Genomic DNA, 13,278 nt, shown 5'->3' with positions numbered 1-13,278 from the left:
GGACCGCTCGCGGCCGTGTGCATTCGGCCTTAGGCTGATTTCACACGGGCGAGATTTCCGCTTGGGTGCAATGCGGGAGGTGAACGCATTGCACCCGCACTGAATCCGGCACCATTCATTTCAATGGGGCTGTGTACATAAGTGTTTTTTTTTTTTCACACATCACTTCTGCAATGCTTGAAAAAATTGCAGCATGCTCTATATTCTGCGTTTTTAACGCAGGACAGGCCCCATAGAAGTGAATGGGGCTGAGTGAAAATCGCAAGTGCGGATGCGGTGCGATTTTCACGCATGGTTGCTAGTTGACAGTCTATTCACTGTATTATTTTCCCTTATAACTTGGTTATAAGTGAAAATAATAGCATTCTGAATACAGAATGCTTAGTAGGTGATCAAATGAGGGTTAAAAATAAATAAAAAAATTAACTCACCTTCTCCTCTTGATCGCGTAGTTCCCGGTCTCTTCTTTACTTCTTTCATGATGAATTACCGGCTAGGACCTGTGGTGACGTCAGATCACGTGCTCCATCACCATGAGTTAATTTTTTATTTATTTTTTTAACCCTCAGAATGGATGCAGTCGTTTAAATTATCCTAACGGAAGCGTTTTTGCTGAACCCTGCCGGATCCAGTAAAAACTCAGGTATGAAAGTAGCCTCAGCGCTTAAGCTTATGTGTCCAATCTGTTTTTTTTGGGGTCCGCAAAAAAAATGAAGTTACTCCATGTGCATTCCGTTTCCGTATGCACGTATTTCCGTTCCGCAAAAAAATAGAACATTACGGACAAGGATAGTACTGTTCTATTAGGGGCCAGCTGTTCTGCTACGCAAAATATGGTATCCAAACAGACGTCATCCGTATTTTTTGTGGATTCTTTTTTTGTGGACAGCAAAAGGCAGAAAACAGAATACTCACCTGCTAGTTACTAGTAGCATTATTGAATTGGAGCAGTGCTGTAGTAACTAGCAGGTGAGTATTCTGTTTTATTTCTTATCTTTCTTGAGACTACTGGGGACACTATGGGGAAAGTAAATATTGGTGGCACCACGGGGGGGGGATGGGGGTGCTAAATACTGTGGGCACTACAAGAGCGAAATGCTAAACACTAGGGGTAGTACAATGGGGACTGCCATGCTTAATACTGGGAGGCACTACAGGGAGGAATGCTTAATACTGGAGCCACTACAGGTAATGAGTGCTAGACACGGGGGACACTACAGAGTGGGGAGGCCATGCTAAAGACTGGTGGCACTACAGAGGGGGCTTTGCAAAATACTCGGGGCACTACAGAGAGGGCCATTATAAATACTGGTGACAAATAGGTTTCCCTTATTTCAATCTTCCCAGGGCTTTTAATCAGAATATGATATACACTGTAGCTGGATTCTACATTGTCCCGAATTTTGTAGGCCAAAAGCTCAAGAGAGGCAAGAATGTTAGTGTAGGTCCTGTCTGGTAGATGGGCTTGACATAGACTTTAAAAATGTGTGCAAATAGCTTCTGATTTACATATAGTAAGTATGGCAGTAATGGAGTTTACATTTATTAATATTTTCAGTGTTTGCATGTGTCTTTGTGGATAAAGAAGCGTGCTGCTACTTGTAGAATGCATTGCAGCCACTGTAGCAAGCCCTGACCTTTTTACCTTCCTTTATACATAGTTTGGAGGTGCTGCTCTCTTTTTTGCATTCACCTGTTTGTGAGAAAGCAGGAGGTATCTTTCAGAAAGGAGAAGAGTATGCAGCTTACGAAACATATAATTATACAATGTGTGTGTGTATATATATATATATATATGTGTGTGTGTGTGTGGATATCAACACTATCCACTATAATAGTGACATCCACAGTACCCCTCCCCTAAAACAGTGCCTCCACAGCCCCCCACCCCTTAAGGCCTCATGCACACAACCGTTTTTTTTTAAGGTCCGCAAAAACGGGGTCCGTAGGTCCGTGATCCGTGACCGTTTTTTCGTCCGTGGGTCTTCCTTGTTTTTTAGAGGATCCACGGACATGAAAAATGAAAAAAAAAATCTAAGTCAAGTTTGCCAATGAAATGATAGAAAAAAACGGACACGGATCACGGACGCGGATGACAATCTTGTGTGCATCCGTGATTTTTCACGGACCCATTGACTTGAATGGGTCCGTGAACTGTTGGCCGTGAAAAAAATAGGACAGGTCATATTTTTTTCAGGGCCAGGAAACACGGATCACGGATGCGGCTGCCAAATGGTGCATTCTCAGATTTTTCCACGGACCCATTGAAAATTAAAGGGTCCGTGAAAAAATAACGTAAAACGGCACAACGGCCGCGGATGCACACAGCGGTCGTGCGCATGAGGCCTAACACTAACCCCCCCCCCCCCTCCCCACAGTGTCCTGTCCCTTAAAATTGGACCTCCACAGCAGCCCACCCACTTAACTGAGCTTTACAGCAGCCTTCCCCTTTAACAGTGACTTTCACAGCATACCACCCCTTTGACCTCCACAGGGGCCCGCCCCCTTTACTGGATCGGGGGCGTGTATTTTGAATTGCTCACTCTAAGGGTCCATTCACACGTCCGTAGTGTTTTTTGCAGATCCGCGGACAAGAATAGGACATGTTCTATTGTTTTCGGGAACGGAAATGCGGACCCGGAAGTGAATGGGTCCGCAATTCCGTTCCGCAAAATTTGGAACAAAATTGCGGACGTGTGAATGGAGCCTTAGACAGCAGCACTGTGCTGTCTGAGTGTAAGCTGCAGGGAGAATTTCATCCTCCCACCCCTGCAGCTGACAGAAGTAGATTTTTACCTTCAGTTTTTCAATCCCCGTTGACTCAGAAGTGGGAGGGGTGTGGCCTAACAATATCAGGGGCGTGGCTTATAGATACATGGGGCGGGGTTTTAATTCTTTTAAGGGGGGAAACATTGGGCAGGCGGCATCTGGGCTCCTTCCTGCAAGAGTGACGCCCCTCTGGGCACCTTACTGGCTCATTGCATACCAAATAAACTGGATTTTCAGAGGATAAAAACATCTATTGCCGGAACAAAGGCACATCTTGAAATAAGGTACTTAGTGCTATTAGGCCATGGCTTTACTTCAATAGCAATTATCCTGTTGACAGATTTACTTTAAGGCCTCTTTCACACGGGCGAGATTTCCACGCGGGTGCAATGCTTGAGGTGAACGCATTGCACCCGCACTGAATCCGGACCCATTCATTTCTATGGGCTGTGCACATGAGTGGTGATTTTCACGCATCATTTGTGCGTTGCGTGAAAATCGCAGCATGCTCTATTTTGTGCGTTTTTCACACAACGCAGGCCCCATAGAAGTGAATGGGGCTGCGTGAAAATTTCAAGCAAGTGCGATTTTCATGCACGGTTGCTAGGAGACGATCGGGATGGGGTCCCGATCATTATTATTTACCCTTATAACTTGGTTATAAGGGAAAATAATAGCACAGAATGCATAGTACAATAGGGCTGGAGGGGTTAATAAAAATAAAATAAATTTAACTCACCTTAATCCACTTGCTCGCGCTGCCCGGCTGGATTAAGGTGAGTTAAATTGTTTTTATTTAATTTTTTAACCCCTCCATACTATGCATTCTGTATTAAGAATGCTATTATTTTCCCTTATAACCATGTTATTAGGGAAAATAATAAAATCTACACAACACCTAACCCAAACCCAAACTTCTGTGAAGAAGTCCGGGTTTGGGTCTGGGTACCAAACAGGGCGATTTTTCTCACGCGTGTGTAAAACGCATTACAATGTTTTGCACTCGCGTGGAAAAATTGGGCATTTTCCCGCAACGCACCCGCATCTTATCCGAGCCAAAAAAACATGACGTCCGTGTGAAAAACTCCTAAGGCTGGGTTCAGACCTGAGCGTTCCTACGCGCTGTAAAACGCTCAACAGGCAAGAACCAATGATTCCCTATGGGAATGGTTCTCACCTGAGCGTTTTACAGCGAGTACGGTCGCGCTGTAAAACGCCCGACGCCCCAAGAAGTACAGGAGCTTCTTTGGGGCGTCTTTTCGCGCGTTCCCGTACAGAGACTTCAGCGGGAACACGCGACAATCGTACAATCGTACGCCCGTACAATCGCGCATACAGAGCGTACATTCATTACTCTCAGGTCTGAACCCAGCGTAAATCTCTCCTACAGCAGTGAAGATAAATGACTGGGTTGTTATGGAAACCTGGAGTAAAACTGTGTATTTGGAGACTGGAGGACCTGCGAGCTTCTATTGGCTGATAATGGTCATTTTTGGCAATATCTCAGGAACGGTCCATCCGTAGAGAGCTGAGACCTGGTCTAAAACCTTCCCGGACACCTGATGTACCTGTGTGCCAAATTTCGTGATTGTAAATGCGACGGTGCGGATTCCTTTAGCGGACATACATACGTACACACATACACTCAGCTTTATATATATATATATATATATATATATATATTATACAGTCGTGGCCAAAAGTTTTGAGAATGACACAAATATTAGTTTTCACAAAGTTTGCTGCTAAACTGCTTTTAGATCTTTGTTTCAGTTGTTTCTGTGATGTAGTGAAATATAATTACACGCACTTCATACGTTTCAAAGGCTTTTATCGACAATTACATGACATTTATGCAAAGAGTCAGTATTTGCAGTGTTGGCCCTTCTTTTTCAGGACCTCTGCAATTCGACTGGGCATGCTCTCAATCAACTTCTGGGCCAATTACTGACTGATAGCAACCCATTCTTTCATAATCACTTCTTGGAGTTTGTCAGAATTAGTGGGTTTTTATTTGTCCACCCGCCTCTTGAGGATTCACCACAAGTTCTCAATGGGATTAAGATCTGGTGAGTTTCCAGGCCAAGGACCCAAAATGTCAACGTTTTGGTCCCCGAGCCACTAAGTTATCACTTTTGCCTTATGGCACGGTGCTCCATCATGCTGGAAAATGCATTGTTCTTCACCAAACTGTTGTTGGATTGTTGGAAGAAGTTGCTGTTGGAGGGTGTTTGGTACCATTCTTTATTCATGGCTGTGTTTTTTTTCAAAATTGTGAGCCCACTCCCTTGGATGAGAAGCAACCCCACACATGAATGGTCTCAGGATGCTTTACAGTTGGCATGACACAGGACTGATGGTAGCGCTCACCTTTTCTTCTCCGGACAAGCCTTTTTCCTGATGCCCCAAACAATCGGAAAGAGGCTTCATCGGAGAATATGACTTTTCCCCAGTCCTCAGCAGTCCATTCACCATATTTTTTGCAGAAGATAAATCGGTCCCTGAATTTTTATTTTGGAGAGAAGTGGGTTCTTTGCTGCCCTTCTTGACACCAGGCCATCTTCCAAAAGTCTTTGCCTCACTGCGCATGCAGATGCGCTCACACCTGCCTGCTGGCATTCCTGAGCAAGCTCTGCACTGGTGGCACTCCGATCCCACAGCTGAATCCTCTTTAGGAGACGATCCTTGCGCTTGCTGAACTTTCTTGGACGCCCTGAAGCCTTCTTAACAAGAATTGAACCTCTTTCCGTGAAGTTCTTGATGATCCTATAAATTATTGATTGCGGTGCAATCTTAGTAGCCACAATATCCTTGCCTGTGAAGCCATTTTTATGCAACGCAATGATGGCTGCACGCGTTTCTTTGCAGGTCACCATGGTTAACAATGGAAGAACAATGATTTCAAGCATCACCCTCCTTTGAACAGGTCAAGTCTGCCATTTTAACCCAATCAGCCTGACATAATGATCTCCAGCCTTGTGCTCGTCAACAGTCTCACCTGCGTTAACAAGACGATTACTGACAGCAATGAAATGCAGTGGAAAGGTTTTTTTGGGATTAAGTTAATTTTCATGACAAAGAAGGACTATGCAATTCATCTGATCACTCTTCATAACATTCTGGAGTATATGCAAATTGCTATTATAAAAACTTAAGCAGCAACTTTTCCAATTTCCAATATTTATGTAATTCTCAAAACTTTTGGCCACGACTCTGTGTGTGTGTGTGTATATATATATATATACACATATATTTACAGAGAGAGAGAGAACAGTCATGCAGGCTTGAACAGGGGTACAGGTCAATCCCCCGGTGGGCCCCTGAGCAAGGTGGGCCCCTAGTCTCCCACCCCCTGCACAAGTGGCACATAACACAGTAGACTTATTGCTCTACATACATATATTCAATGTACAGCACCTCAACCAGCCTATGTTTATACAAAAAAAATTGATAGATTGTTAACCCCTTAAGGACCCATGATGTACATGTATGTCATTTCTGTCCGGGACTTAAAGACCCGTGACATACATGTACTTTATGGTGATAGCTGGACCCCTGCTGCATGCGGCAGCATCGGTGAAATCACTGATGCCAGCGCATTAACACTTGATGTGCCGCGATGTCGGGCGGGGATCGTAGCTGCCATTATGTCCTCGTGCTGCTGTGACGGGGACCCGATGGCATGGAAGACAGCCTGATGCCTTCCTTAGGCATCTGGGCTGTTTTCCGGGGAGAGCCTGTGAGATCCAGCCCCCACTGTATTACACTTACAGCCAATGCATTCCAATACAAAAGTATTAGAATGCATTGTAAAGGGTATCAGACCCCCAAAAGTTGAAGTCCCAAAGTGGAACAAAAAAAAGTGAGAAAAAGAAAAGTTTACATATTGGGTATCCCTGCATCCGTGTTGACCGGCTCTATAAACATATTACATGACCTAACAGCTCAGATGCTCAGATGAACACCGTCATAAAAATAAAAAGTGTGCTAAATAAACCATTTTTTGGTCACTTTAAATCAACAATAAGCGATCAAAAAGGCGTATGCCCGCCAAAATAGTACCAATCTAACCATCACCTCATCCTGCAAAAAATTAGCCCCTACCTAAGACAATCGCCCCCCCAAAAAACTAAACTATGACTCAGAATATGGAGACACTAAAACATTGTTGTTGTGTTTTTTGTTTTAAAAATGCTGTTATTGTTTAAAACTTACATAAATAAATAAAAAGTTGACATATTAGGTATCGCCGCGTCCGTAATAACCTGCTTTATAAAAATATCACATGACCTAACCCCTCAGGTGAATACCAGCCCCTCCTCTCTCCCCGCTGATACATTGCTGCGCTGTGCAGCATCAGTGGTAGTGATATAAAAAAGGCAGCATTTGTCCATAAGACGCACTGCCATTCCCCCCCCACCTTTTTTGGGGGGAAAGTGCGTCTTATGGGGTGAAAAATTATTATTATTATTATTATTATTTATTATTTAAGCGCCATTCATTCCATAGCGCTGTACATATGATAAGGGGTGCACATACATAATACAGACAATTGCACTAATCATAAACAAAATGAGTTACAAACTGGTACAGAAGGAGAGAGGGCCCTGCCCGTGAGGGCTTACAATCTACATGGTATGGGAGAAGGACACAGTAGGTGCGGGTTAAGTTGGTCATGGCGGTATAGAGGCAGCAGGGTCACTGGTTGTAGGCTTGTCTGAAGAGGTGGGTTTTCAGGTTTCTTTTGAAGGATTCCACTGTAGGTGAGAGTCTGATGTGTTGGGGTAGCGAGTTCCAGAGTATGGGGGATGCACGGGAGAAATCCTGGAGTCGATTGTGGGAAGAGGCAATAAGAGGAGAGGAGAGAAGGAGGTCTTGTGAGGATCGGAGAGTGCGTGTGGGGGTGTATCGGGAAATTAGCTCAGAGATGTAGGGAGGGGACAGGTTATGGACGGCCTTGTATGTATTTGTAAGTACTTTGAAGTGAATTCGTTGGGCAATGGGGAGCCAGTGAAGGGATTGGCAAAGGGGAGAGGCAGAGGAATAATAGGGTGAGAGGTGGATTAGTCGGGCAGCAGAGTTGAGGATAGATTGGAGGGGTGCGAGAGTGCTAGATGGAAGGCCACAGAGGAGAATGTTGCAGTAGTCTAGGCGGGAGATAATGAGGGCATGTACAAGTATTTTCGCAGATTCAAAGTTAAGGAAAGCGCGGATGCGGGAGATGTTTTTGAGTTGGAGACGGCAGGTGGTGGAAAGGGCTTGGATGTGCGGTCGGAAGGAAAGGGCAGAATCCAAGATCACTCCAAGGCAGCGGGCTTTGGATATACGGTATATACACTAGCTGAAGGACCCTGCTTCTCTCGAGTATATTTAAATCTATTTTATTTAATGTTTGTGTGTGTTGTTAAAGGATATCAACACTATCCACTATAAAAGTGACATCTACAGCACCCCTCCCCACCCCTCCCCAAAACAATAACCTCAACAGCCCCCACCCCTTAACACTAACCCCCCACAGTGCCCTGTCCCTTAAAATTGGACCTCCACAGCATACCACCCCCTTGACTGTGACCTCCACACGGGCCCGCCCCCTTAACAGTGGCCTTTACTGGATCTGGGGCATATCCTTTTGAACAGTTCACACTAAGGGTCCATTCACACATCCATAGTGTGTTTTGCGGATCCGCAAAACACGGACACCGCACATCGCCTGCACTAAAAGAATATGCCTATTCTTGTCTGCAATTGCAGACAAAAATAGTACATGTTCTATTGTTTTCGGGAACGGAAATGTGGACTCGGAAAACTGACAAAATAGTGAAAACTGAAAAAAAAACTATGGCTCTCAGACTATGAAGACACTTAAAACATGATTTTTTTTTGTTTAAAAAATGAAATCATTGTGTAAGACTTACATAAATAGTTGACATATTAGGTATTGCCATGTCCGTAATAACCTGCTCTATAGAAATATCATATGACCTAACCTCTCACCTTACATCACAAAAAGTGTAATAGCAAGCGATCAAAAAGTTATATGCATCTTATAATAGTATCAATCAAATTGTCATCTCATCCCCCCAAAAATGAGCCCCTACACAACAGTCACCCAAAAAATAAATAAAACTATGACTTTCAGAATGTGGAGAAACAAAAATTTATTTTCTTTATTCAAAAATGCTGTTATGTAAAACTGAAACAAACTTCAATTCATATTTGGTATCGTCGCGTCTGTAACAACCTGCTCTATAAAAATACCACATGATCTAGCCTGTCAGATGAATGTTGTAAATAACAAAAAATAAAAACTGTGCCAAAACAGCTATTTTGGGTTACTTTGCCTCACAAAAAGTGTAATATAGAGCAACCAAAAATCATATGTACCCTAAAATAGTACTAACAAAACTGCCACCTTAGGCCTCATGCACACGACCGTTGTGTGTTTTGCAGTACGCAAACCGCGGATCCGCAAAACACGGATGGCAGCGACAGCCTTTAATATAACTGCCTATTCTTGTCCGCAAAGCGTGGACAAGAATAGGACATGTTCTATTTTTTTCGGGAACCACAGAATGGAGCAACAGAAGCAGACTGCACACGGAGTGCTGTCCGCATCTTTTGCGGACCCAAAACTGCGGCTCGAATGCGGACCAAAACAACGTCCGTGTGCATGAGGCCTTATCCCGTAGTTTCCAAAAAGGGGTCCCTTTTTGGAGTTTCTACTTTAGAGGTGCATCAGGGGGGCTTCAAATGGGACATGGTGTCAAAAAAACATTCCAGAAAAATCTGCTTTCCAAAAACCATATGGCATTCCTTTCTTTTGCTCAATGCCATGTGCCCATACAGCAGTTTACGATCACATATGAGGTGTTTCTGTGAACTACAGAATCAGGGCCATAAATATTGAGTTTTGTTTGGCTGTTAACCCTTGCTTTGTAACTGGAAAAAATTGATTCAAATGGAAAATCTGCCAAAAAGTGAAATTTTGAAGTTTTATTGCTATTTTCCATTAATTCTTGTGGAACACCTAAAGGGGTAACAAAGTTTGTAAAATTGTAAGATCAGTTTTAAATACCTTGAGGGGTGTAGTTTGTAAAATTTGGTAATTTTTGGGTGGTTTCTATAATGTAAGCCTCACAAAGTGACTTCAGACCTGAACTGGTCCTGAAAATGTGGATTTTATAAATTTTCTGAAAAATTTCAAGATTTGCTTCTAAACTTCTAAGCCTTGTAACATCCCCAAAAATAAAATGGCATTCACAAAATGATCCAAACATGAAGTAGACATATGGGCAATGTAAAGTAATAACTATTTTTGAAGGTATTACTATCTATTATAAAAGTAGAGAAACTGAAGTTTGGAAATTTGCTAATTTTTCTGAATTTTGGGTAAATTTGGAATTAGTTTTATAAATAAAAATACTTTATTTTTTTTTTTAACTCTATTTTAACACTGTCATGAAGTACAATATGTGACAAGAAAACAGTCTCAGAATGGCCTGGATAAGTGAAAGCGTTTTAAAGTTATCACCACATAAAGTGACACATGTCAGATTTGCAAAAAATGGCCTGGTCCTTAAAGGGGTTTTCTCATCTCAGACAATGGGTGGCATATCGCTAGGATATGCCCCCATTGTCTTATAGGTGCGGGTCCCACCGCTGGGATCCGCACATATATAGAGAACGGAGCCCCGAAATTGGAGGAGAGCGCACTGCGCATGCCCATTCATTTCTGTGGGGCGGCCAAAAATAGCCGAACGCTATTGGCCGTGCACGCTCCCATTTACTTCTATAGGAGAGGCGGGGATTAGCCATTGGTGGTGGATGGACCCCGGGAACTCTGCGGTCCTCCAGCCACAGCGCTCCCCGCTCCATTCTCGATATAGGTGCGCCGTACCTATCCGACAATGGGGGAATATCCTAGCGATTTACCGCCCCCATTGTCGAAGATGGGAATACTTCTTTAAGGTGAAAAATGGCAGGGTCCTGAGGGGGTTAGAGAAACTCCCCAGTTTATTATTATAGACACGATCAGAGCTGAGATGACTTCTAGGTATAGAGGAATGCTAACCAGTGTCCTCTTCTCCACAGGACCTACCTTCTCAAAGTTGCTGCAGGGACCCCCATATTTAATCGTCTGGTAGCATCTTGATGCTGTGTGAGCAGGTAATATTTGAATGTATCCATATGGTGGGCCCTAGGCACCCGAGTCCGACACGGCAGCTATGGCTTTATCAGATTGAGTGAGAGATCAGCAGTGTGCCAGAAAGCTTCTGTATATGCAGTGTACATTTAAATAGTGGAGAGTTAGTTTTGAACTCGCTGCCAGACGTGTAGGTTCAAAAAATGAGATGCAGGATATCAATGGCCAGGGCAGTTTACAGGGAGATTTCTCTGTTGAGGTGGAGTGAAGTCACAGCAGAGCAAGCAATGGCCATAAATCCTGTTAATCCAGTAGCATTTGACCATGACCTGCCTGAAAGGTCCTGGCAGTGACCATGCTTGCAGTCCAAGTCAGTGAGAAAATAAGTGGCTACTGGTTAGACCAGGTAGGTAAAACCTGCAATAGAACCATGTTTGGTGGACTTCAAGCTAATTTAGAGCCTGGATGGTGCTTAATCATGAATGTGGTGGCACAGTTGTAGACATATGCATCTGTCCCTTACACAGTCTCACCATGCCCATAATTTGCCATATTTGGACAAGAATTTAGTTTTTGTTAGTGGACATGCACTTTATATTATAATTGTATGAGGGTGATGACAGTAAATGTGGCTGTATTTCTGATGTGGAAACAGGTTTATCATTAGACATTTGTAATGCAGACACTGATTTGCACAAAATTTGCATCAGTAAGTACCGCATTTCTATTTAACCCCTTAAGGACCTGCGCCGTACAGCTGGCTGATCAGGCGGGTGCAGGAGCTATGCCCGCCCGATCAGCGGCAGGGGTCCGGCAGTCACTGATAGCCGGACCCCTACTGTATGGGCTGGCATTAGTGAAAAGACTGATGCCGGCGCATTAACCCTCGCACTGCCACGATCAGCTCTGACTGCGGCACGTGCGGGATCCTGCCGGGTGAGGGGTGGCCATCGGGTCCCTGCGATGCTGTGATGGGCACCCTATGGCAGGGAAGGCAGCCCGATGCTTTCCTTAGGCATCGTGGCTGCCTTCTGTGACAGCCTGTGAGATCCAGCCCCCTGGATCTCACAGGCAGGAAGCTGTAAGTGTATTACACTATGTAATACACTTAGGCTGGGTTCACACGGGCGAGTATTCCGCGCGGGTGCAATGCGTGAGGTGAACGCATTGCACCCGCACTGAATCCGGACCCATTCACTTCTATGGGGCTGTGCAGATGAGCGGTGATTTTCGCACATCACTTGTGCATTGCGTGAAAATCGCAGCATGCTCTATATTGTGCGTTTTTCACACAATGCAGGCCCCATAGAAGTGAATGGGGCTGCGTGAAAATCGCAAGCATCCGCAAGCAAGTGCGGATGCGGTGTGATTTTCACGCATGGTTGCTAAGATGAAAGTCTATTCACTGTATTATTTTCCCTTATAACATGGTTATAAGGGAAAATAATAGCATTCTTTATTACAGAATGCTTAGTAGAAGGTCAATTTTAGAAGGTCAATTGAGGGTTCAAAAAAATAATAATTAACTCACCTCCTAACTCACCTTTTTTAAAAAAAATTTAAATACTGCTCTATTAAAATACCACATGATCTAACCCAGTGGTGGGCAAACTTTTTTTGTCAACTGAGCCAAATATCACCAAAACCATGATTGAAATTTCTTTTGAGAGCCACATTTTTAAAACCTAAAATATATAGGAAGGCCGTGTGCAGCCCGCATCATGGACCCATTCACTTCAATGGGTCCAGGATCCGGGATATGAGTGCTACAGAGTGCTTCCGTGGTGCTGTTGGCTGTGCCTCCGCACCGCAAAAAGTAGCGCATGCTGAAGTGAATGGGTCCAGGATCCGGGATATGAGTGTTACAGAGTGCTTCCATGGTGCTTCTGGCTGTGCCCCAGCCCCGCAAAAAAGTTGTGCATGCGCATCATGGACCCATTCACTTCAGCATGCACTATTTTTTTGCGGTGCAGGCAGTCGGATGCGGATTGCGAACCCCATTCAAGTGAATGGGTCCGCGATCCTCATGCAGCTGCCCCATGGTCTGTGTCCGTACATTGCGGACCGCTATTTGCGGTCCGCAGCACAGGCATTCGTGGGTATGAGCCCAGAGTGTGTTTTTACATACATTTATATGTACTTTCTTTTATTTGGATCTTGATTATTATTTCATTTTATCTTTATCATTTTTTACTTTTATTAAACTTGTCTGCAGACATTACTTTTGCTGTTTAAACACATGCCAAGTAATTGTTATTTTCTTTAGACTTGCAGAAGCTTGAAAAACAGTTTAATTCATATGCAAATGAGCCCGCGCCTACGCATGAGCAATAGGTAAAGCGATGCCGTGCCAACAATAGGCATCA

General features: G+C 44.0%; 1 protein-coding gene across 1 annotated transcript in view; it reads left to right on the top strand.

The window, feature by feature from the left end:
* The first annotated feature begins 569 nt into the window (after window positions 1-569).
* The window catches only part of PLA2G4A (phospholipase A2 group IVA), a 244,534-nt gene continuing 231,825 nt past the window's right edge, over window positions 570-13,278 (top strand). The window contains 2 exon segments of the mRNA XM_044301970.1: window positions 570-643; window positions 10,861-10,935. Of these exon segments, the coding sequence (XP_044157905.1) occupies window positions 10,921-10,935 (15 nt within the window). The 5' untranslated portion in view covers window positions 570-643; window positions 10,861-10,920.

The sequence above is a fragment of the Bufo gargarizans genome, chromosome 7, assembly GCF_014858855.1.
Source record: "Bufo gargarizans isolate SCDJY-AF-19 chromosome 7, ASM1485885v1, whole genome shotgun sequence".
Classification (NCBI taxonomy): Eukaryota; Metazoa; Chordata; class Amphibia; order Anura; family Bufonidae; genus Bufo; species Bufo gargarizans.
The sequence above is the reverse complement of the archived record's forward strand: the minus strand, read 5'-3'. Positions and strand labels throughout refer to the sequence as shown.